This window comes from Aegilops tauschii, chromosome 5 (genome assembly GCF_002575655.3).
Source record: "Aegilops tauschii subsp. strangulata cultivar AL8/78 chromosome 5, Aet v6.0, whole genome shotgun sequence".
Taxonomy (NCBI): domain Eukaryota; kingdom Viridiplantae; phylum Streptophyta; class Magnoliopsida; order Poales; family Poaceae; genus Aegilops; species Aegilops tauschii.
The window spans coordinates 318,231,597-318,258,438 of NC_053039.3; the positions used below are offsets into that span (position 1 = coordinate 318,231,597).

Sequence of the window (26,842 nt, forward strand, 5' to 3'; positions counted from 1 at the left end):
AAGGCGAGCCAAGCAAAGAACTTGACCTTTGGGGGGGGGGAGGGGGGGAGGGGCAGACTTTCCACACCATGAAGTCCATAGGAGAAAGAGTCAAACCAAGGAACTGCGCCTTTGTAAGCAGTGGCTGCAGAGCATACCCCATCCATAGACGCCTCTCCTCTAGTTGATGTAACTTCGGCATCCACATGAATCTTTGCATACCCCACTGGTCGCCCTTGGGCGAAGGCACTCCCCTCGCCTCAACCGAACATTTCTCCTAGCAGGAACCCAAAACCGGTTGGTCTCTGTGGCAAAGTAAGCTGGCTCATTGCTCACGCTTGATGTTTTTGCGTGTGCGTTCGCCCGACTGTTTGACGCACAGAGCCCCAAATAGGTTTTTGGGCTTCAGCCATAACTGCCCAGCCCATCGCGAAGTCCGTCGCCGGAAACACAGGGCAGGAGATGCCACGTCGCCGCGGACTGCGGTCAGATCGCCGCTGCGCGCAGAACCACCTGGAGCCCCGCCGCCGCCGTCAGCCACACCACACGGGCTTTGCCCGGCGGCAGCTGTCAGCACTGCCGGAGTGCCAAGTCGACGAATACACACGCGAGAGAACAGAGCTCTAGATGGACGAAGAACAGAAGTGTTTTTGCGCTGTAAACTTCACAGCTTTTCTGCTCCTTTCTTGCTTCTATTTATTCAGAGTACAGAGGGGAAACTGGGGATCGTGGCCCCTGACTTGGCGCCTACGTGATCCACAACGCTCGTGCCATCCCACGAGCAGATCAACGAGGCGCACGACTCGCTCCAGGCCATTGCAACCTTCGAGCAAAGCTAGCTAACAGAAAGACTGAAAAAAACGGGAAAGCTAACCTGACAGAAAAACTAGCTAACTGAACTTTGACAGGGCTCGGGGTTTTAATTCAACAGCAGCGACGGGAGCGAGAGGAGTGGGGACGACGCCGGGGAGGCGAACAGGGAGCCACCCGTCCGGACGAAGCGGGGGCGATTGAGGTGTGATTTCTATCTATGCACATGCAGCCTATTCATCCGGAACAGCATCAGGGAGGCCACACATGACATGAGCGCACAAACTCCATGCTGCCGAGGGTCAGAACTCTGAACTCTGAGCACATACAGAAGAAGGAAGCCCTGTTGCACGGCATCATCTGCCATATAGAAAAACAGATGAGATTGAGAACTCAAAAAGAACCTGATCCCATCAGGCCCAGGACTCAGGATCTGTTACTGCCAAGTGCCAAGACAGCACAGATCGCTGCAGATTACCCAAGCTCAGCAGCAGACATAAACAAGCAGGCAGAGAAGCACGATCTGCCCCAGCAAACACAATGGCGAAACGCCACAGCCATCATCGGTGCTTTCGACAAACAAACTTTACCCCAGAACCGTCTGGTTACAGAAGCTAGGACTGGTCCGACCATCAACAACACCCAAGATACTATGCCCAGGCAAAGGAATGTACATACAGTTCACGGTATATACCAAAACCAAACATCACCATCATTCTTCTTCTCTGAAGAAACCTGTTTCTATCTTTGTCTGTCCTATAAACCGACACCTGAACTCAAGAAAATGACCTGGTATGATCTTATAACTTACTCTGTGCGGCGACCGATGGCGTACGCCTCCCGGGCGATTTCCGCCTCCCGTTTCACATTTTCAGCCAGGCTGGCCATGGCACCTGAGAGCTTAGAGAGTCGATCGAACATTGCGGTCAGACCGCCCTGCAGGGTTGCCATCTCTGGTTCAGTCTCTGACGATTTGTCACCCTCTGCCCCAGTGTCTGAAGATCTCTTCTTCGCTGCCTTCTTCTGTTCTGCTGCCTGGCGCCTGTACATTTTCTTGAGATCTGCTGCAAGGTTCTTGATGGAGTCACATGATTCTTCAGACGGGAGCGATGACATTCCTGCGGACAAATCCCCCAAGAGAACAAATAGGGGCGGTGCAAGGTGTTGGCGAGGCGAGAGGGTCAGGTTTCCTCCCCCTGACGGGTCTCGTGGTTGCACCACACAGTTCTGTAGCCAGGAGTGCAGACCACTCACATAGTTTTTGTAACCATCAACCCAGCCTGCCAAACTGGAGTAGAAGACTCCCAGTTCAGTGATGAGGTTCATCAAGGCATGTCCGCGGGACTCGCTTGGAGGAGACATTGCTGGGAGCTTTGCATCTGTTGGAGAGGTAATTTTCTGCTGCATTTGGTGAACTTCCTCCAGCACCCTCCACATGCGCGTCTGCCTGTCAGTGTCGAGCACAATAATAAGTATGATATCCACATTTAATGTCAGAGCCTACATATAACATTTTAGCCAATACCTTCAACCTTTGCATACTACCTGAAAATGAATACATTATTTAACCATAACAGGTGTAATTACAGTTTTGACAATGGTCCTGAAGTCCTCACATGTGCTGTACATAGCGCTACGAAGCAAATAAAGGCTTACCCTTGTAGTAATTCAAGAAGTTGGGGCTGCAACTCTTCATCTCGCAACTTCTCAATTGTTTTTGAAATTGAGTATAGCACTTCAGTTCCTACCACGAGTCGCGAATACAACCCTTTGATAGTAAACCGAGTTTTGTCAACTTGCCTGGCATCTGCATCCCTTGCACATAGATGGCTTAGCTGAGCACATTTTTTGTCGTATATCTGCTCGATTGATTCAATATTCTGCAAATCGCAAGTTTGCAACACCAGTTGAAGCAGTTAGGTCAGAGTGTAGCAAATAAGACAGAAAATAGCATGCACACTTATATAGAAATAATGCAAATAACAGAATTTACTGAAACTTCTGACAGTAATAAGATATTCCGTAACCTAAAAATATCAGGACGCCTGTGAGAGGTTATCCCAAGGCAATTTCTGCATTTATTATATATATATAAATAAATAAATAAATAAATAAATACTAATCTTACTTCAATATTTTGAACGACGCAAAATACTCCCTCCGTAAAGAAATATAAGAGCGTTTAGGTACTATAGTGACCTAAACGCTCTTATATTTCTTTAGAGGGAGTATAAGGGATGCATTAGATATTTGGTTTAAGATCTAAACATAGAACCCATATTTTAAACATCCGCTTTTAAAAAATAAAAAAACTAACCATTCAGTTCTCTCACCCACCGCCTTCCATGTCACTCAAAGTCCTCTCCTCGCTTGCCAAACCTCCCCGGCCATAAGTTGATAGCACTGTCATGCCACAATACCTCCCCCTAACAATCCAAAAACCTTGTTCCGGCTCAACTCCCATCCAACTCATTCCACCCCCCCCCCCCCCCCCCCCCCAATTGGCCATCCCCAAATTTTTCATTGTGAAGCACCTGCCTTCAAGAAATATGAGATCTGAATCGTAGATGGCGCTTCATTGCACATATCTTGAAAGAAATCCAAGGCTAGTGGATGGCCGGATGTATCCTATTCTTTATGTAAATTCTAGTTTATTTTTAGTCCTTCCTAAATCATAATTAGCTCCTATAGCTTTTGGTATCACCCTGTAAGTCAACCCCGAATAGCTAAGATCTAGTGTGAGTAGCGAGAAGACGTAAGCGTAATATTGCACATGCTAATACCATTAGCTTATTCACCGACCACATGCACGAGAGTGTTCTTTTTTGGCGTGTAGCAGGCATCAACAAAGTGAAAGGTTATCGGAAAAGAACATAACGACAAACACGAGGAAAATGCAGCAACCAACAAACTATAGATATGTCCTAAAACAGAAACAACCACCAAAGTAAATCATGGATACAGCCACAAAAAAGTGTAATTAGAATAATCTATTGGTTACCAGACTGTGCTCTATGTTTCAAGCAACTTAATGCACAAATTTATAACCTGTAAAGTAATATAAACTACCTAATGTGGGATAAATGGCCTAATCTACTAGTAGGTAGGTAGAATATAACTGTAGTTCTTATGTTAAAAGCATATGTACCTCAGTTACCAATTTCGTTCTACCGCGAGCTGATTTGCTGAGAAGGTTGCGGGTTCCCTTATAATTTTTGGGAGGAGAAGTTTTGTACAATCAAACCACGACTCGCACATATAACGATCATGGTGACAATGGTTTGTACAAAATTACACAAAATGATAATTATGAGCTGATTGTTTCTACCAACATCGAAGGCATACTTGGGGAGGCTCTGTTTCACATTGTATATACTTTTGAATAATTGAATTATGATGCTTTCAACCTTGTACATTGTCTTGTATTTAACCAATTTTTCTGTACACTTGTTGAATAGCTCCAAGATGTATTAGATATTTGGTTTAAGACCAAAAAAAGAAACCATGTATTGAACATCCGCTTTTGTAAATTAAAAAAAAAACTACAGTTCTCTCATCCACCGCCTTTAAAGTCCTCTCCTCGCTTGCCAAACCTCCCCTCACACAAGTTGATAGCATTGTCATGCCACAATACTTCCCTTCAACAATCCAAAACCTTATTCTCTGATCAGCTCCCATCCTCATCAGCCCTCCCCAAAATTTTCATTGTAAGCAACATACCTTCAAGCAATATGGGATCTGAATCCTAGATGGCGCTTTATCACACATATCTTGAAGAAAATCCAAGGTTGGTGGATGGCTGGATGTATCCTATTGTTATGTAAATTCTAGTTTATTTTTAGTCCAACCTAAATCATAATTACCTTCTGTGGCTTTTGGTATCACCCAGTTAGTCAACCCTGAATAGCTTAGATCTAGTGTGAGTAGTAAGCAGACGTAAGCCTAATATTGCACATGCTAATACTATTGGCTTATTCACCGACCACATGATGAAAGTATTCTTTTATTTGGCGTGTAGCGGGCATCAACAAAGTGAAAGGTTATCGCAAAAGAACGCAACGACAAACACGAGGAAAATGCAGCAACCAACAAATTATAGCCAGGTCCAAAAAGAGAAACAGCTCTACATTAAAAAAAATCATGGATACAGCCACAAAAAGGTGTCGCTAAAATAGCCTGTTGGTTACCAAAATATGTCCTATGTTTTTAGAAACTTAATGCACAAATTCATAACCTGCAAATTAAAAATAAAACTACCTAATGTGGGAATAAATGGCATAATCCACTAGTAGGTAGGTAGAATATAACTGTAGTTCTTATGTTAAAAGCATATGTAGCACAGTTACCAATTTTGTTCTACTGCGAGCCAATTTGCTGAGAAGGGTATGGATTCCCCTATAATTTTTGGGAGGAAATGCTGCATACAAACAAACAACGACCCGGACATATGACATTCATGGTGACATTGGTTTGTACACAATTACACAAAATGATAATTCTGAGCTGATTGTTTGTACCAACACCATGGGCATACTAGGGGAGGCTCTGTTTAACATGTTTTTAAGAATTGAATCATGATTCTTGCAACCTGTACATTATTTTGTTTTGAACCTATTTTTATGTACACTTGTTAAATAGCACCAAGATGTTAAGAATTCTAGATAGGAGGAATAGACGTGAAGTACCAAGCGTATATGTTAGATTTCATGCTATCTAGTATTACTGATACTCAGAGTGCAACTTTAATTGTCAAATGGCACAGCAGAGACCGGTATAGTAGGAACAATATACCCTGAGCATCATGCAATTATTGTTTATTCAATATTAAATCAAACATTAACACAAATTTGGTGACACTTGTGTAGCCTTGGACGTTAACTTCGACTCAACTACAAAAGGCAACTATTCATTTGGAAAATCCTTGGAAGTTCCTATTGTGTTGGACGTGAGATGGACATGAGCGATCTAAGTCTGCCGGATGGTTTGAAAAAATTATTTGTAAGACCATACTCTGTTTTGTTTTCAAATAGAATTCATCACTATAGAGAAATGCATTAACGTGTGATAATTCAAACTTTACTGTCTATGGTTGAGGCAATATAATCACCACTTACAACTTCATAATTCCTGTAAGCTAACTTACTGGAAAATATGTCAGAAAAGATTGCTGGAAAATAAGGACAACAGAAGTAAAGCTTTTATTTTTGAGACACAAATATCCCCTAGGCATGATCCAAAATCCTTGAGTTGGCTAAAACATCTAAAGAAAACAACATACGGACCCATCTCCGCGCTAATCTCTACCCCCCTGATTTTCACTGTGGATCCTCCCGCCCCTGATTTCCAACTATATCTTGACACCTCACACCGTAACTTTAATCCCGTACAAAATTGCCCGTAGGTGTAGTGTCTCTCGGCATGATCATAGGATCATAACGATGGCTCATCGTGCAAAGAGGATCTCCAAGTAAATGGGAAGAACTCCTTTCGAGCATGTGAGTTGCAGGAAATACTTTTGTTTAGCTACACAACATTTAGCCCAGATGCAAAAGGAGACATCACATTACAATAAAGACTATCTAAGTCCAGAAAATGCTTGAGAGCTCACTAGAAAAATATATTGGTTTTGTCCATAATACAGCAATGGTGTAATTATGTTGGATGCCATATATGGTTTCCTATCTAGAAGATTAACATGTGACACACAAGAGCATACATATCAAAAACGTGTCCACATAATTTCTAAATATACATTTGTAGCGTCATTACAACTCTGCTTAAGACAAGATAGCTTCAGATATTACTGAAAGTAGTGGTTACACCTACAAAAAGGTCAATGCACAACTGGATAGATGGCATAAAATAAAAACAGTTTGATCAGCTCTATATGCTACAGGTCTACTGGAAAACACAGGACAAGCACAACCTCATGATTCTATACTGATAACGCAAAAGTTCAATTTTCAGTGTAGTTAATCCTATAAGCATCTGTTGAACAACACATGTTGGCTCACCTTTAACTCATGATAAATCTTTATTTCCCAAGCATAGAGTCTATCTAAAGAGGATGCATGACTTCCTGAAATCATACAAAACTCTTCAACAAAATCGCTAATGCTTTCTGGAGGGTCATCATCCTTTTGAGCAGAAAATAGTGGATTCTTAGATGATGAAGATCGTGATGAAAGTGAGCGATTCCAAGCGATCACTTTTGTGACATGCTGCTCTGATTCTGCAGTGAAACAGTTGAGTAAAATATCATCCAAATGAGGCTGTTATTGTTTAGAGTGCAAACTTCACATATTAATGTATTTGATATGAATACTAAATATACCATGGGAAGCTACATTTCCAGCATTGCAGCAGAGCAAGGATGCTGACAGAGAAAGTGCACACGACGGTTTCCCTGCAATAATTAGCACTGATATTAAGCAAGTATAACCATAGAAGATCAAGAGAACTGTCTAACTGTGAAAAATGTATTCCTCACCTGTTATCTTGGTAGAAAAGCTTAGTCGAATCTTCCTTGTCTCAAGCATCCTTGAGACCCCATGGCAAGACTCAGCTGCCCGAGCAAATTGGCGCTCGAGTTCTTTAACATCAGACAGAAAATCTTTTGATACGCTGGTGATGGAACTGCCCTTTTCTTCTTCCCTTTCAGTAGATATTTTTGGTACATTAACCTTGTCTACAGAGTGGGCTTCGTTTTTTCTATTGTCAGTAATACGTGTAGGATTCTGCCCCTCCACATTCTGTCTCTGCACTTGATCAGGTCCTTTGTGTAAGCTTGAGTCATTTGGTAAGTCTGTATCAACAATCTCAATTTCACTACAGTCATTGCGATTCAACTTAAGATGGTCAAAATTGTCATCAAGGTCTTTACATCCATGTGTTCCGAACTGTTCTTGCACCTCAGATATTTGACTAGAGGAAGCTTGATCCCTCCCATCGACATGGCCAAAATCATCCAAAGTTGCCTCGCAGTTCTCTGAGACATGGGTGGCAACATTTTCACTCATATCATTTGGTTCAAAGAAATCCCATGGGGGGCAAAATTCCGGAGACAACGGTGGTGAAACCGAAGTCGGGATGGGCTGCCCTTTTCTGATAAAACTAGCATCACCACCACTTGGGTCGACTGTCACTGTCAAGGATGGGCTTACTTCTGACCTCAAGCGACTAATATCAGAATGGCGGGGCACTTTCAGTGGTGAAATTTTAGAATTGTCTGCAGGTGGCAATGGGGATGGTAAAGCAGACGAAGAGCAAGGGGACTTTTCCGGATCACCCTCATGCTGTGACTCCACAAACTGCCTCAAAGCAACGCCGACATTGCGCAGAGACTGCTCGTACGACAGATGAGCAGCCGAAAGGGCATACCTTGCATCGATTGCCTGTTCAATGTGTTTCAGACGACCCTTGCAGAGCTGCAATGCGGTGCTGCAGTCTTGCTTGGAGGCAGTTGTACCCATGCTTCACTTCCTGCAACAACGAAGACAAGTCATGATTGACATGGAATCCATCATGGGCTCATGGCTGACAAAGGAACTAATCATTTGCATTTGTACAAGGCATGTTGGTCTAAAACTACCACCTATGCATGTTGACTGAAGTTATAGAATTTTACTGCATTCAGTAATTAAAAGAAACAGGGGAGGTTAGAAAATCAGAGTTTCAAGGCACGGGTAAGCAAGGATTGTACCCACCAAGTAACGAAATGAAAACAATACTCAGGCACCATGTAACAGGAAACTCTAATCGATAGAAATAAAGGATAGAAAGAAAGAACGCCCTTTTTTCCAAGATAAAAAACAACAACACTTTGTGAAGTAGAAAATAAATGACATAAAAGCTCGCCTATTTTAAATGTAAGCAATGATTGTGCCCACCAAGTAATGCAATTCAGATTTTTATTTGCAATTCAGATTTTTCTGCATTCGGTAATTCACCATGTAACAGGAAACTCTAATCGATGGAAAAAAGAACACGTTTATACAAGAACACAAATCCACAAAGGCACTTTGCGAGGAAGAAAATGAAATACTACTCACACATAAAAAGTCGCCTATTTTGGCTCGGCAATATCATCATTACAACCCATCGATTCGGACTAACCTACACGGTTGGAGACCGCACGCGCACAATGATTGATTAATTCATCGGCAAAGCGAACTTCAAAGCCACAGAAAACATCTGGGGGACAAAAGTACAGAGAGAGGCGGAAGCTACGAAATCGGGCTCCAATGGACAAACACTCACCTTCGCCCAAACCAACTGGGTCGGCCAAACTTCACCTCGGAACCAGAGCACGCCACAGCCACACGAACCAGAGTCAGTCTGTCAGAATTCCAGCCGAAGGAACCAAAAAGAACCCAAACCCCAAAAACCCCACGCCTAACTCGAACCCCACGAGACGAGGAGGAGGCAATCCGCGGACCAAGAACCGAGGCCAGAGATCGCACCTTCGCAGGCGCACCGAAAAGCAATCCCCGTCCCGTTCCAGCGCTGAGACCAAGAACAGGAGAGGGTAAAAGACGAAGCAGGCTTGGTTGGCAAGACAGAGCAAAGCCGCGCGGAGACCCCCTCTCCGCTCCGCCCCTCCGCAAAAGCGAGCAACAGGACAAGAGATAGAGAGGAAGCGTTACATTGGCGAGTCAATCCCCCCTATCTCTCTCTTTCTTTCTCTCTGCGAGAGCCGCCGCTGGCTGTTTTTCTCTCTCTCTCTCTCTCTCTGGGCTGCGCGCTCGTCGCGACCTGGCAGCAGCGATGTGCTGCGTAATGAGCCAGTGCAGCAGCCACGCGAGGCCCCGCCTGGCGCCGAACCTTCGCCCCCCGCTCCGCATGTACCCCGTGTGACGCAACGCCGCGATGGCCCTCGGCTCTGGCTGCAGCCCGTTGGCGTTGCCATTGCGCTCCTTCAGTTTCTTGTTTGCTCCGTGTGAGGAGAGAGAAACCGGGGAGGCGTGAAGAGATAGAGAGAGGGGGGGGGGGGGGGGGGGGGAGGCTGGGGCCTCATTTATGAAGTAGAAAATCGGGAATGGTGCAGCGGGGCAGGGGAGTGCGGGCCCCGCAGGAACAGCCCCGGGAGGGGAAAGGATGGGAGGGGTGCGTCACAAAGCTCTACCGGATGGACCTACCGGTCAGCCTGACGGGGTGTGGCGTGGGCATTGTGATGTTGAAAGATTTTGATCTTTGCCAGATCTCTTTTAGCAGGAAATGGAAACCTTTTGTGTGATTGTTCTCTATGCCTGGTTTGCTGTATTTTTGGCAAACAATGATGTTTGGAATTAAGTTTCTCTAAATAAACGTTGCCTTTGAGCTCCTGCCATGGAAATCAATTGACACTTATTTTGGGCAACCGCCTCTGCACGTCTCAGCGGCATCGGCGACGTTGGCCGGATCCCTGTGAGGACTAATGATGGTGGCGGTGGCGGCCTCTACGGGTCATTGCGGCGGGGCTTGCAACCCTCGACGATCGTGACAAGATGATTAAGAGAGCGACGGCGCATCTCTAAGTGCATCAACGAATCTGTAGGCATGACGACGGTGGTTGTGCGTGGCGCTGTGGGCGCTCGCTGGCGACGCAAGGAAACTTTTGTCTCGTTCGAGGGTAACGGGCATCACATGAGGAGGTTTGTGGCGTCAGCGTAGCGTCCAATGCTGATGAAGGCATCTGCCACCAAGGCAGCGACTTCGACGATATGGTGGATGTTGTAGTGTCCCTGGCACCAATGTGGGGTGGCAGCGAGCAGATCCCCACTGAGACATGGGTAGCTCCCTAACGGGCGTGCTGATGGACTTAGGTGGGAAGACGTTCCATCTTAAAGATGCTGACTCGAACACTGCTTCATCTCCAGGTGAAAACTTTTGTTCTATCCTTTATTGATCGGGCTCAACAACAATGTACTTGCATTTGTTATCTTGTTGAAAGCTTTGTCTAATCAATGGCATACTGGTCTTCATTGGCTGTTCTCGGCAACCAAAATGAACATCCTTGTCTAGCTGGATATGACAACGATGACGTGAGGACATTTATTCCTAGCTAAAGTTGTTGATGCTAAAGAAGTCGATTTAGAGCAATTTTAGTCGTTGCCAAAATTTGGATCGCCATCCTCCATATGGAGCATGTTCCATAATGCTTTGAAGGTTGTGCGGCCTATGTGCAAACACAAAATCGCCAAATGGCAACTTCCATATTTTCTCCTTTAGTTGGTTCAAAATCTTGTTTCAGTTTAAACGCCATTTAATCCAACCAAAACAGTGCATAAACATCATCAAACATGATAGCTTAACTAGAAATTATATCAGTGGCTAAAATTTGTCGCATTTACATATTTATTGCGACTTTAAATGTCGTTAAGCGACATCTTCAAAATAGGCGTTGCTATACTACCACTACTGAATGCTCCCACCACCTAGTTGTCCTCATCCTCCTCATCTAAATCCAACAGCTCGTCGAGGTAAGTGAAGTCGTTGGCGTCGTCCTCCTTTCATAGCGACGACCACGAGCTACTGCTGCTCCTCCTCACTGTTGGTTGCGGGGCTGAAGCACTCGCATATTTGCTCCTCTTCGCGGCAACGCGCCTCACTTTGAGGGTAGAGAGATGCAACACAACCCTAAATGGGTCCTCGGGCTTAGGCTTGGGATAGTCCTTGATGGGGTCAGGGATGAAGAGGACGAGGGGCAGGCGGGAAAATGTCGTCGTCAATGGGGACGACGTCGTTGACGGGAACGATGGTGCTCTCAAGGCGCCAAATTCATGCTGCATGTCTCGAAGGGAGCCGTCGGCGACACCGGAAGCACCAGATCCCCCGCAGACGCTGTCATGGGAGCCACCAGCGCTACGAGAGTTGCGGGGGAGGAGGTGATGGAAATGTTGCATGGAAAACAAAAGAATTTCTACACACACGCAAGACCTATCCATGAAGATGCATAGCAACGAGGGGGAGAGTATGTCTACGTACCCTCGTAGACCGTAAGCGGAAGCGTTTGTTAACGTGCTTGATGTAGTCGAACTTCTTCGCGATCCAACCGATCGATTACCGAACGTACGACACCTCCGCGTTCAGCACACAATCAGCTCGGTGACGTCCACGCCTTCTTGATCCAGCAAGACGGCAAAGTAGTGGATGAGTTCGGGCAGCACGACGGTGTGGTGATGGTGGTGGTGATGTTATCTCCGCAGAGCTTCGCCTAAGCACTATGAAAATATGACCGAGGGTGTAAACGGTGGAGGGGGGGGGCGCCGCACACAGCTAAGAGATTTTCGTGGTTATGTGTGGTGCCCCTCCCACATATATATAGGTGGGGGAAGGGAGGAGCAGCCACAGAGGCGCCCCAAGTAGGCCGAATCCTACTTGGGTCCTTCCCTAGTGGCGCCCCCCTTACCATATTTGCCGGAGGGGAAAGGAAAGGAGGAGGCCGACTCCCCCCTTTCCTTCTCTCCCCAAGGGCTGCGGCCTAGGAGGGGTGCGCCAGCCCCTTGTGGGCTGGTGTGTTCCCCCCTTTGGCCCATATGGCCCATTAACCTCCCGGGGGTGTCCGGACCCCTTCCGGTGACCCGATTTCTACCCGGTACATCCCGAAACTCTTCCGGTGTCCAAATTGTTGGGAAACGTTGCATGGAAAACAAAAAATCTCTACGCACACTCAAGATCTATCAAGGAGATGCATAGCAACGAGAGGGGAGAGTGTGTCTACGTACCCTCGTAGACCGTAAGCGGAAGCATTTGTTAACGCGGTTGATGTAGTCGAACTTCTTCGCGCTCCAACCGATCGAGTACCGCACGTACGACACCTCCACGTTCAGCACACGTTCAGCTCGGTGACGTCCCCACCTTCTTGATCCCAGCAAGACGGCGAAGTAGTGGATGAGTTCCGGCAGCACGACGGCGTGGTGACAGTAATGGTCATGCTATCTCCGCAGGGCTTCGCCTAAGCACTATGAAAATATGACCGAGGGTGTAAACGGTGGAGGCGGGAGCCGCACACGGCTAAGCAATTGCCGTGGGTCTGTGTGGCGCCCCCTCCCACATATATATAGGTGGGGGAGAGGGGAGAGGCCAAGGGGCGCCCCAAGTAGGGCCGAATCCTACTTGGGCTTTGCCCTTGGCCGCGCCCCCTTCCATATTTGCGGGAGGGGAAAAAGGAGATGAGGGAGAGGGAAGGAAGGGGGAGGACGAATCCCCCTTCCTTTCTCCCACTTGGATGACTGCCATAGGGGGTGCGCCAGCCCCTTGTGGGCTGGTGTGCTCGCCTCTAATGGCCCAATAGGCCCATTACCCTCCCGGGGGTGTCTGGTACCCCCTCCGGTATTCCGATACTACCCGGTACACTCCGAAACACTTCCGGTGTCCGAATGCCATCGTCCTATATATCAATCTTTACCTCCGGACCATTCCGGAGCCCCTCGTCATGTCCGTGATCTCATACGGGACTCCGAACAACATTCGGTCACAAATCATATAACTCATATAACACTATATCGTCAACGAACGTTAAGCGTGCGGACCCTACGGGTTCGAGAACTATGTAGACATGACCGAGACACCTCTCCAATCAATAACCAATAGCGGAACCTAGATGCCCATATTGGCTCCTACATATTCTATGAAGATCTTTATCGGTCGAACCTTATGACAACATACTTAATTCCCTTTGTCCATCGGTATGTTACTTGCCCGAGATTCGATTGTTAGTATCTTCATACCTAGTTCAATATCGTTACCGGCAAGTGTCTTTACTCGTTCCGTAATACATCATCTTGAAACTAACTCCTTGGTCACTTTGCTTTCAAGACTTCTTATGATGTGTATTACCGAGAGGGCCCAGAGATACCTCTCTGATACTCGGAGTGACAATCCTAATCTCGATATATGCCACTCAGCAAACACCTTCGGAGATACCTGTAGAGCATCTTTATAATCACCCAGTTATGTTGTGACGTTTGATAGCACACAAGGCATTCCTCCGGTATCCGGGAGTTGCATAATCTCATAGTCGAAGGAATATGCATTTGTCATCAAGAAAGCAATAGCAATAAACTGAATGATCAATCTGCTAAGCTAACGGATGGGTCTTGTCCATCACATCATTCTCCTAATGATGTGATCCCATTATCAAATGACAACACATGTCTATGGTTAGGAAACCTTAACCATCTTTGATCAACGAGCTAGTCTAGTAGAGGCTCACTAGGGACACGGTATTTGTTTATGTATTCACACATGTATTTAAGTTTCCGATCAATACAATTCTAGCATGAATAATAAACCTTTATCATGATCAAGGAAATATAATAATAACCATTTTATTATTGCCTCTAGGGCATATTTCGATCACAAATATCATCATCTATATATCAATCTTTACCTCCGGACCATTCCGGAGTTGCTCGTCATGTCTGTGATCACATCCGAGACTCCGAACAACATTCGGTCACCAAATCATATAACACTATATCGTCAACGAACGTTAAGCGTGCGGACCTTACGGGTTCGAGAACTATGTAGACATGACTGAGACACCTCTTCGGTCAATAACCAATAGCCGAACCTGGATGCCCATATTGGCTCCTACATATTCTATGAAGATCTTTATCGGTCGAACCTTATGACAACATACTTAATTCCCTTTGTCCATCCGTATGTTACTTGCCCGAGATTCGATTGTTAGTATCTTCATACCTAGTTCAATATCGTTACCGGCAAGTGTCTTTACTCGTTCCGTAATACATCATCTTGAAACTAACTCCTTAGTCACTTTTCTTTCAAGACTTCTTATGATGTGTATTACCGAGAGGGCCCACAGATACCTCTCTGATACTCGGAGTGACAATCCTAATCTCATTATATGCCACTCAACAAACACCTTCGGAGATACCTGTAGAGCATCTTTATGATCACCCAGTTATGTTGTCGTTTGATAGCACACAAGGCATTCCTCCGGTATCCGGGAGTTGCATAATCTCATAGTCGAAGGAATATGTATTTGTCATCAAGAAAGCAATAGCATAAACTGAATGATCAATCTGCTAAGCTAACGGATGGGTCTTGTCCATCACATCATTCTCCTAATGATGTGATCCCGTTATCAAATGACAACACATGTCTATGGTTAGGAAACCTTAACCATCTTTGATCAACGAGCTAGTCTAGTAGAGGCTCACTAGGGACATGGTATTTGTTTATGTATTCACACATGTATTTAAGTTTCCGATCAATACAATTCTAGCATGAATAATAAACCTTTATCATGATCAAGGAAATATAATTATAACCATTTTATTATTGCCTCTAGGGCATATTTTGATCACAAATATCATCATCTATATATCAATCTTTACCTCCGGACCATTCCGGAGTTGCTCGTCATGTCCGTGATCACATCCGAGACTCCGAACAACATTCGGTCACCAAATCATATAACACTATATCGTCAATGAACGTTAAGCGTGCGGACCTTACGGGTTCGAGAACTATGTAGACATGACCGAGACACCTCTTCGGTCAATAACCAATAGCCGAACCTGGATGCACATATTTGCTCCTACATATTCTATGAAGATCTTTATCGGTCGAACCTTATGACAACATACTTAATTCCCTTTGTCCATCGGTATGTTACTTGCCCGAGATTCGATTGTTAGTACCTTCATACCTAGTTCAATATCGTTACCGGCAAGTCTCTTTACTCGTTCCGTAATACATCATCTTGAAACTAACTCCTTAGTCACTTTGCTTTCAAGACTTCTTATGATGTGTATTACCGAGAGGGCCCAGAGATACCTCTCTGATACTCGGAGTGACAATCCTAATCTCGATATATGCCACTCAACAAACACCTTCGGAGATACCTGTAGAGCATCTTTATGATCACCCAGTTATGTTGTGACGTTTGATAGCACACAAGGCATTCCTCCGGTATCCGGGAGTTGCATAATCTCATAGTCGAAGGAATATGTATTTGTCATCAAGAAAGCAATAGCAATAAACTAAATGATCAATCTGCTAAGCTAACGGATGGGTCTAATCCATCACATCATTCTCCTAATGATGTGATCCCGTTATCAAATGACAACACATGTCTATGGTTAGGAAACCTTAACCATCTTTGATCAACGAGCTAGTCTAGTAGAGGCTCACTAGGGACACGGTATTTGTTTATGTATTCACACATGTATTTAAGTTTCCGATCAATACAATTCTAGCATGAATAATGAACCTTTATCATGAATATGGAAATACAAAATAACAACTTTATTATTGCCTCGAGGGCATATTTCCTTCAGTCTCCCATTGCACTAGAGTCAATAATCTAGATTACATTGTAATGAATCTAACACCCATGGAGTCTTGGTGTTGATCATGTTTTGCTCGTGGAAGAGGCTTAGTCAACGGGTCTGCTACATTCAGATCCATATGTATTTTGCAAATTTCTATGTCTCCCTCCTTGACTTGATCACAGATGGAGTTGAAGTGTCTCTTGATGTGTTTGGTTCTTTTGTGAAATCTGGATTCCTTCGCCAAGGCAATTTCTCGAGTATTGTCACAAAAGATTTTCATTGGACCCGATGCACTAGGTATTACACCTAGATCGGATATAAACTCCTTCATCCAGACTCCTTCATTTGCTGTTTCCGAAGCAGCCATGTACTCCGCTTCACATGTAGATCCCGCCATGACGATCTGCTTGGAACTACACCAACTGACAGCTCCACCATTCAATATAAATACGTATCTAGTTTGTGACTCAGAGTCATCCGGATCAATGTCAAAGCTAGCATTGACGTAACCATTTACGATGAGCTCTTTGTCACCTCCATAAATGAGAAACATATCCGTGGTCCTTTTCAGGTACTTCAGGATTTTCTTGACCGATGTCCAGTGATCCACTCCTGGATTACTTTGGTACCTCCCTGCCAGACTTATGGCAAGGCACACATCAGGTCTGGCAGACAACATAGCATACATGATAGAACCTATGGCTGAGGCATAGGGAATGACTTTCATTTTCTCTCTATCTTCTGCACTGGCCGGGCTTTGAGTCTGACTCAATTTCACACCTTGCAACACAGGCAAGAACTCTTTCTTTGACTGATCCATTTTGAACTTCTTCAAAACTTTGTCAAGGTATGTGCTTTGTGAAAGTCATATTAAGTGTCTTGATCTATCTCTATAGATCTTGATGCCCAATATATAAGCAGCTTCACTGAGGTCTTTCATTGAAAAACTCTTATTCAATTATCCTTTTATGCTATCCAAAAATTCTACATCATTTCCAATCAACAATATGTCATCCACATATAATATTAGAAATGTTACAGAGCTCCCACTCACTTTCTTGTAAATACATGCTTCTCTAAAAGTCTGTATAAAACCGTATGCTTTGATCACCTCATCAAAGCGTATATTCCAACTTCGAGATGCTTGCACCAGTCCATAGAAGGATCACTGGAGCTTGCACACTTTGATTTCATAAAATGTGGTAATTGCTAACATGTTTCGGACATATTTCATAAAATGCGGTAATTGCTAACATGATTCGGACAGACTTAAGCATCGATACGAGTGAGAAAAACTCATCGTAGTCAACACCTTGAACTTGTCGAAAAACTTTTTACGACAATTCAAGCTTTGTAGATATTAACACTACCATCGGCGTCCGTATTGCTCTTGAAGATCCATTTATTCTCAATGGCTCGCCGATCATCGGCCAAGTCCACCAAAGTCCACACTTTGTTCTCATACATGGATCCTATCTCAGATTTCATGGCCTCAAGCCATTTATCGGAATCTGGGCTCATCATAGCTTCTTCATAGTTCATAGTTCGTAGGTTCACCACGGTCTAGTAACATGACTTCCAGAACAGGATTACCGTACCACTCTGGTGCGGAACATGCTCTGTTCGACCTACGAGGTCTAGTAGTAAATTGATCTGAAGTTTCATGATCATCATCATTAGCTTCCTCTCTAGTTGGTGTAGGCATCATGGGAAAGGATTTCTTTGATGTGCTACTTTCCAAATTGAGAGAAGGTACAATTACCTCATCAAGTTCTACTTTCCTCCCACTCACTTCTTTCGAGAGAAACTCCTTCTCTAGAAATGTTCCATTCTTGGCAACAAAGATCCTGCCTTCGGATCTGTGGCAGAAGGTGTACCCAATTGTTTCCTTAGGGTATCCTATGAAGACTCACTTCTCCAATTTGGGTTCGAGCTTATCAGGCTGAAGCCTTTTGACATGAGTGTCGCAACCCCAAACTTTAAGAAACGACAACTTAGGTTTCTTGCCAAACCACAATTCACACGGTGTCATCTCAATGGATTTAGATGGTGCCCTATTTAATGTGAATGCAGCTGTCTCTAATGCATAACCCCAAAACGATAGTGGTAAATCGGTAAGAGACATCATAGATCGCACCATATCTAATAAAGTACGGTTACAACGTTCGAACACACCATTACGCTGTGGTGTTCCAGGTGGCGTGAGTTGTGAAATTATTCCACATTGTTTTAAATGAAGGCCAAACTCGTAACTCAAATATTCGCCTTCGCGATCAGATCATAGAAACTTTATTTCCTTGTCACGGTGATTCTCCACTTCACTTTGAAATTCTTTGAACTTTTCAAATGTTTCAGACTTGTGTTTCATTAAGTGGATATACCCATATCTGCTCAAATCATTTGTGAAGTTCAGAAAATAAGGATACCCGCCGCGTGCCTGAACACTCATTGGACCGCATACATCGGTATGTATTATTTCCAGTAAGCCATTGGCTCGCTCCATTGTTCCGGAGAGCGGAGTTTTAGTCATCTTGCCCATGAGGCATGGTTCGCAAGTATCAAATGATTCATAATCAAGTGATTCCAAAAGCCCATCTGCATGGAGTTTCTTCATGCGCTTTACACCAATATGACCTAAACGGCAGTGCCACAAATATGTTGCACTATCATTATTAACTTTGCATCTTTTGGTATCAATACTATGAATATGTGTATCACTACAATCGAGATTCAACAAAAATAGACCACTCTTCAAGTGTGCATGACCATAAAACATATTACTCATATAAATAGAACAACCATTATTCTCTGATTTAAACGAATAACCGTCTTGCACTAAACAAGATCCAGATATAATGTTCATGCTCAACACTGGCACCAAATAACAATTATTCAGGTCTAAAACTAACCCCAAAGGTAGATGTAGAGCTAGCGTGCCGACGGCGATCACATCGACCTTGGAACCATTCCCGATGCACATCGTCACCTTGTCCTTAGCCAATCTCCGTTTAATCCGTAGCTCCTGTTTCGAGTTACAAATATGAGCAACCGAACCAGTATCAAATACCCAGGCGCTACTACGAGCATTAGTAAGGTATATGTTGTGGGAACGATTCCGACAATAAGAGACGGGTAGGATAAAGGAGCATGATCTATCGAGATGCATATGGGTGAGACGGTGTTTTAGCTAGTTCGGGTCTCTCTCGGTGGAGATAACAACCCTACGTCTCGTGCTCTGGAGAGGCTTTGTTTTATCTGAGTGTATATCCGAATATTACAATATGTGTGTGAGAGATAGGAGAACATATCTCCATGCCTGAGCTAGTCCTGAGACTAATGGCTCGAAAGAGCCAGGGGGAGGAATGAGAGAAGAAAGAGCCTCCTAAGCCTAGTGGTGGGGGGTGGCTTATATAGAGTGCGCCACCCCCTCACCTCATGTTGGGGAACGTACTATTTCAAAAAATATCCTACGATCACGCAAGATCTATCTAGGAGAAGCATAGCAACGAGCGGGGAGAGTGTGTCCACGTACCCTCGTAGACCGAAAGCGGAAGCGTTTAGTAACGCGGTTGATGTAGTCGAACGTCTTCACGATCCAACCGATCCAAGTACCGAACGTAGGGCACCTCCGTGTTCAGCACACGTTCAGCATGATGACGTCCCTCGAGCTCTTGATCTAGTTGAGGACGCAGGAGAGTTCCACCAGCACGATGGCGTGGCGACGGTGATGATGAACTTACCGGCGCAGGGCTTCGCCTAAGCACTACGACGATATGACCGAGGTGTGTAACTGTGGAGGGGGGCACCGCACACGGCTAAGAGAAGACTTGGTGTGTTCTAGCGGTGCCCCCTCACATATATATAGGTGGGAGGGGGAGGGAGCAGCAGGAGGCGCGCCCCAAGTAGGAGGAATCCTACTTGGGGCCTAATCCTATTCGGCCTCCCCCTTTTCCATGTTTTCCGGAGGGAGAAGGAAAGAGGAGGGGGGAGAGAAGGAAAGGGGAGGCCGAATTGCCCCCTTCCTTTCTCTCCTCTCCCTTTCCTTTCTCCCACCCTATTCGGCCATGTATGGGGCGCACCAGCCCACTAGGGGCTGGTCTGTCCCGCCCTAGGCCCAATAAGGCCCATATCTTGGCCAGGGGTGTCCGGAACCCCTTTCCCGGTACCCCCGAAACACTTACGGTGTCCAAATACTATCGTCCTATATATGAATCTTTACCTCTCGACCATTTCGAGACTCCTCGTCATGTCCGTGATCTCATCCGGGACTCTGAACAACATTCGGTCATCAAATCACATAACTCATACAATATAAAATCGTCATCGAACTTTAAGCGTGCGGACCCTACGGGTTCGAGAACTATGTAGACATGACCGAGACACCTCTCCGATCAATAACCAATAGCGGAACCTGGATGCTCATATTGGCTCCCACATACTCTGCAAAGATCTTTATCGGTCAAACCGCATAACAACATACGTTGTTCCCTTTATCATCGGTATTTTACTTGCCCGAGATTCGATCGTCGGTATCATCATACCTAGTTCAATCTCGTTACTGGCAAGTCTCTTTACTCGTTCCGTAATGCATCATCCCGCAACTAACTCATTAGTCACATTGCTTGCAAGGTTTATAGTGATGTGCATTACCGAGAGGCCCAGAGATACCTCTCCGATACACGGAGTGACAAATCCTAATCTCGATCTATGCCAACCCAACAAACACCTTCGGAGACACCTGTAGAGCATCTTTATAATCACCCAGTTACGTTGTGACATTTGATAGCACACAAGGTGTTCCTTCAGTATTCGGGAGTTGCATAATCTCATAGTCAGAGGAACATGTATAAGTCATGAATAAAGCAATGGAAATAAAACTAAACGATCATAATGCTAAGCTAACGGATGGGTCTTTTCCATCACATCATTCTCTAATGATGTGATCCCGTTCATCAAATGATAACACATGTCTATGGTTAGGAAACATAACCATCTTTGATTAACGAGCTAGTCAAGTAGAGGCATACTAGGGACACTCTGTTTTGTCTATGTGTTCACACATGTACTAAGTTTCCGCTTAGTACAATTCTAGCATGAATAATAAACATTTATCATGATATAAGGAAATATAAATAACAACTTTATTATTGCCTCTAGGGCATATTTCCTTTAGTCTCCCATTTGCACTAGAGTCAATAATCTAGTTCACATCGTCATGTGATTTAACACCAATAGTTCACATCTTTATGTGATTAGTTCTCATCGCCATGTGACTAACACCCAAAGGGTACTAAGGTGTGATCATGTTTTGCTTGTGAGAGAAGTTTAGTCAACGGGTCTGTCACATACAAAGCCATATGTATTTTGCAAATTTTCTATGTCTACAATGCTCTACATGGAGCTACTCTAGCTAATTGCTCCCACTTTCAATATGTATCCAGATTGAGACTCAGAGTCATCTAGATCGGTGTAAAAGCTTGCATCGACGTAACTTTTTACGACGAACTCTTTATCACCTCCATAACCGAGAAATATCTCCTTAGTCTTCTAAGGATAATTTTGACCGCTGTCCAGTGATCCACTCCGGGATCAATATCGTACCCCCTTGCCAAACTCATGGCAAGGTACACAATATGTTTGGTACACAACATAGCATACTTTATAGAACCTATGACTGAGGCATAGGGAATGACTTTTCATTCTCTTTCTATTTTCTCCCGTGGTCAGGTTTTGAGTCTTTACTCAACTTCACACCTTACAACTCAGGCAAGAACTCCTTCTTTGACTGATCCATTTTGAACTTCTTCAAAATATTATCAAGGTATGTACTCATTGAAATTCATATCAAGCGTCTCGATCTATCTTTATAGATCTTGATGCCTAATATGTAAGTAGCTTTACTGAGGTCTTTCTTTGAAAATATCCTTTCAAACACTCCTTTATGCTTTATAGAAAATTCTACATCATTTCCAATCAACAATATGTTATTCACATATATTTACCAGAAAGGCTATAGTGCTCCCACTCACTTTCTTGTAAATACAGGCTTCACCAAAAATCTGTATAAAACCATATGCTTTGATCACTTTATCAAAGCGTATATTCCAACTCCGAGATGCTTACACCAGTCCATAGATGGATCGCTGGAGCTTGCACACTTTGTTAGCACCTTTAGGATTGACAAAACCTTCTTATTGCATCATATACAACTCTTCTTTAATAAATCCATTAAGGAATGCAGTTTTGACATCCATTTACCAGATTTCATAAAATGTGGCAATTGCTAACATGATTCGGACAGACTTAAGCATCGCTACGGTGAGAAAATCTTATCGTAGTCAACACCTTGAACTTGTCGAAATTTTTTTGCAACAATTCAAGCTTTGTAGATAGTAACACCACTATCAGCGTTCGTCTTCATCTTGAAGATCCATTTATTCTCAATGGCGGGTAAGTCAATCAAAGTCCATACTTTGTTCTCATACATGGATCCCATCTCAGATTTCATGGCCTTAAGCCATTTCACGGAATCTAGGCTCATCATCGCTTCCTCATAGTTCGTAGGTTCGTCATGGTCTAGTAACATGACTTCCTAAAAGGATTACCGTACCACTCTGATGTGGACCATACTCTGGTTGACCTATGAGGTTTGGTAGTAACTTGATCTGAAGTTTCATGATCATCATCATTAGCTTCCTCAATAATTGGTGTAGGAATCACTGGAACTGATTTCTGTGATGAACTACTTTCCAATTCGGGAGAAGGTACAATTACCTCATCAATTTATACATTCCTCCCACTCACTTCTTTCGAGAGAAACTTCTTCTCTAGAAAGGATCCATTCTTAGCAACGAATATCTTGCCTTCGAATCTGTGATAGAAGGTGTACCCAACAGTTTCCTTTGGGTGTCCTATGAAGACGCATTTCTCCGATTCAGGTTCGAGCTTATCAGGTTGAAACTTTTTCACATAAGCATCACAGCCCCAAACTTTAAGAAACGACAACTTAGGTTTCTTGCTAAACCACAGTTCATATGGTGTCGTCTCAACGGATTTAGATGGTGCCCTATTTAACGTGAATGCAGCTGTCTCTAATGCATAACCCCAAAACGAAGTGGTAAATCGGTAAGAGACATCATAAATCGCACCATATCTAATAAAGTACAGTTACAACATTCGGACACACCATTACGCTATGGTGTTCCAGGTGGCGTGAGTTGTGTAACTATTCCACAGTTTTAAATGAAGGCCAAACTCGTAACTCAAATATTTGCCTCCGCGATCAGATCGTAGAAACTTTATTTTCTTGTTATGATGATTTTCCACTTCACTCTGATATTCTTTGAACTTTTCAAATGTTTCAGACTTGTGTTTCATCAAGTAGATATACCCATATCTGCTCAAATCATCTGTGAAGGTCAAAAAATAATGATACCCGCCGCGAGCCTCAACACTCATTGGACCGCATACATCGGTATGTATTATTTCCAATAAGTCAGTGGCTCGCTCCATTGTTCCTGAGAACAGAGTCTTAGTCATCTTTCCCATGAGGCATGGTTCGCAAGCAACAAATGATTCATAATCAAGTGATTCCAAAAGTCCATCTGCATGGAGTTTCTTCATGCGCTTTACACCAATATGACCTAAATAGCAGTGCCACTAGTATGTTGCCGTATCATTATCAACTTAGCATCTTTTGGCATCAATATTATGAATGTGTATCACTACGATCGAGATTCAATAAACCATTTACATTGGGTGTATGACCATCGAAGGTTTTATTCATGTAAACAAAAACAACAATTATTCTCTGACTTAAATGAATAAACGTATTGCAATAAACATGATCCAATCATATTGTGCTCAATGCAAACACCAAATAATATTTATTTTAGGTTCAACACTAATCCCGAAGGTAAAGGGAGTGTGCGATGGTGATCTTATCAACCTTGGAATCACTTCCAACACACATCGTCACCTTGCCCTCAACTAGTCTCTGTTCATTTTGTAACTCCTGTTTCAAGTTACTAATCATAGCAACTGAACCAGTATCAAATACCCAGGGGCTACTATGAATACTAGTAAAGTACACGTCAATAACATGTATATCATATATACTTTTGTTCACTTTGCCATCCTTCTTATCCGCCAAGTATTTGGGGCAGTTTCGCTTCCAGTGACCATTTCCTTTGCAGTAGAAGCACTCAGTTTCAGGCTTGGGTCTAGCTTTGGGCTTCTTCATGGTAGTGGAAACTTGCTTTTCATTCTTCTTGAAGTTCCCTTTCTTTCCCTTGCCCTTTTACTTGAAACTAGTGGTCTTGTCAACCATCAACACTTGATACTTTTCTTGATTTCTACCTTCACCGATTTCAGCATCGCAAAGAGCTCGGGGAATCGTTTTCGTCATCCCTTGCATATTATAGTTCATCACGAAGTTCCAGTAAGTTGGTGATAGTGACTAGAGAACTCTGTCAATCACTATCTTATCTGGAAGATTAACTCCCACTTGATTCAAGCGATTGTAGTACTCAGACATTCTGAGTACATGCTCACTGGTTGAGCTATTCTCCTCCATCTTGCAGGCAAAGTACTTGTCAGAGGTCTCATACCTCTCGACTCGGGCATGAGTCTGAAATACCAATTTCAGTTCTTGGAACATTTCATATGCTCCGTGACATTTCAAAACATTTTTGAAATCCCGGTTCTAAGCCGTAAATCATGGTGCACTAAACTATCAAGTAGTAATCATACCGAGCTTGTTAAACGTTCATAGCGTCTGCATCTGCTCCTGCAATAGTTCTGTCACCTAGCGGTGCATCAAGGACATAATTCTTCTGTGCAGCAATGAGGATAATCCTCAGATCACGGACCTAGTACGCATCATTGCTCCTATCAACTTTCAACTTAGTTTTCTCTAGGAACATATCATAAATAAAACGGGGAAGCTATACGCGAGCAATTGATCTACAACATAGATATGCAAATACTATCAGGACTAAGTTCATGATAAATTTAAAGTTCAATTAATCATATTACTTAAGAACTCCCACTTAGATAGACATCCCTCTAGTCATCTAAATGATCACGTGATCCATATCAACTAAACCATGTCAGATAATCACGTGAGATGGAGTAGCTTTCAATGGTTAACATCACTATGTTGATCATATCTACTATATGATTCACGTTTGACCTTTCAGTCTCAGTGTTCCGAGGCCATATCTGCATATGCTAGGCTCGTCAAGTTTAACCCGAGTATTCAGCATGTGCAAAACTGGCTTGCACCCGTTGTATGTGAACGTAGAGCTTATCACACCCGACAATCACGTGGTGTCTCAGCACGAAGAACTCTCGCAATGGTGCATACTCAGGGAGAACACTTATACCTTGAAATTTTAGTAAGGGATCATCTCATAATGCTACCGTCGTACTAAGCAAAATAAGATGCATAAAAGATAAACATCACATGCAATCAAAATATGTGACATGATATGGCCATCATCATCTTGTGCCTTTTATCTCCATCTCCAAAGTACCGTCATGATCTCCATCGTCACCGGCATGACAACATGATCTCCATCATCTTGATCTTTATCAACGTGTCGTCACATGGTCGTCTCGCCAACTATTGCTATCGCATAGCGATAAAGTAAAGCAATTATATGGCGCTTGCATCTTATGCAATAAAGAGGCAACCATAAGGCTCCTGCCAGTTGCCGATAACTTTAACAAAACATGATCATCTCATACAACAATTTATATCTCATCACGTCTTGACCATATCACATCACAACATGCCCTGTAAAAACAAGTTAGACGTCCTCTACTTTGTTGTTGCAAGTTTTACGTGGCTGCTACGGGCTTCTAACAAGAACCGTTCTTACCTACGCATCAAAACCACAACGATTTTTCGTCAAGTGTGTTGTTTTAACCTTCAACAAGGACCGGGCGTAGTCAAACTCGATTCGACTAAAGTTGGAGAAACTCACACCCGCTAGCCACCTGTGTGCGAAGCACGTCGGTAGAACCAGTCTCATGAACACGGTCATGTAATGTTGGTCCGGGCCGCTTCATCCAACAATACCGCCGAATCAAAGTAAGACATTGCTGGTAAGAAGTCTGACTATTATCGCCCGCAACTCATTGTGTTCTACTCGTGCATATAACATCTACGCATAGACCTGGCTCGGATGCCACTATTAGGGAACGTAGTATTTCAAAAAAAAAATCCTACGATCACGCAACATCTATCTAGGAGAAGCATAGCAACGAGTGGGGAGAGTGTGTCCATGTACCCTCGTAGACCAAAAGCGGAAGCGTTTAGTAACGCGGTTGATGTAGTCGAACGTCTTCACGATCCAACCGATCCAAGTACCGAACGTATGACACCTCCGTGTTCAGCACACGTTCAGCACGATGACGTCCCTCGAGCTCTTGATCCAGTTGAGGATGAGGGAGAGTTCCGTCAGCACGACGGCGTGGCGACGGTGATGATGAACTTACCGGCGCAGGGCTTCGCCTAAGCACGATATGACTAAGGTGTGTAACTGTGGAGGGGGGCACCGCACACGGCTAAGAGAAGACTTGGTGTGTTCTAGCGGGGCCCCCCTCACATATATATAGGTGGGAGGGGGAGGGAGCAGCAGGAGGCGCTCCCCAAGTAGGAGGAATCCTACTTGGGGCCTAATCCTATTCGGCCTCCCCCTTTTCCATGTTTTCCGGAGGGAGAAGGAAAGAGGAGGGGGAGAGAAGGAAAGGGGAGGCCGAAT

At 44.0% G+C, this 26,842-nt stretch overlaps 1 protein-coding gene across 2 annotated transcripts; it reads right to left on the reverse strand.

Moving 5' to 3' along the window:
- Positions 1–1,349: 1,349 nt before the first annotated feature.
- On the reverse strand, positions 1,350–9,732 carry LOC109770429 (uncharacterized). 2 transcript variants are annotated; one of them, XM_040390321.3, is made up of 6 exons: positions 9,252–9,732; positions 7,280–8,271; positions 7,124–7,195; positions 6,804–7,021; positions 2,446–2,669; positions 1,350–2,236 (listed from the first exon to the last, which is right to left on the reverse strand). In XM_040390321.3, the coding sequence occupies exons 2-6, from the start codon at positions 8,259–8,261 to the stop codon at positions 1,597–1,599; spliced, it is 2,136 nt and encodes a 711-aa protein (XP_040246255.1). In that variant the 5' UTR covers positions 8,262–8,271; positions 9,252–9,732; the 3' UTR covers positions 1,350–1,596. The 2 variants fall into 2 exon arrangements, with proteins under 2 accessions (XP_040246255.1, XP_020184719.1); XM_020329130.4 differs by having other exon boundaries at positions 9,049–9,731.
- Between the last annotated feature and the right edge of the window lie 17,110 nt (positions 9,733–26,842).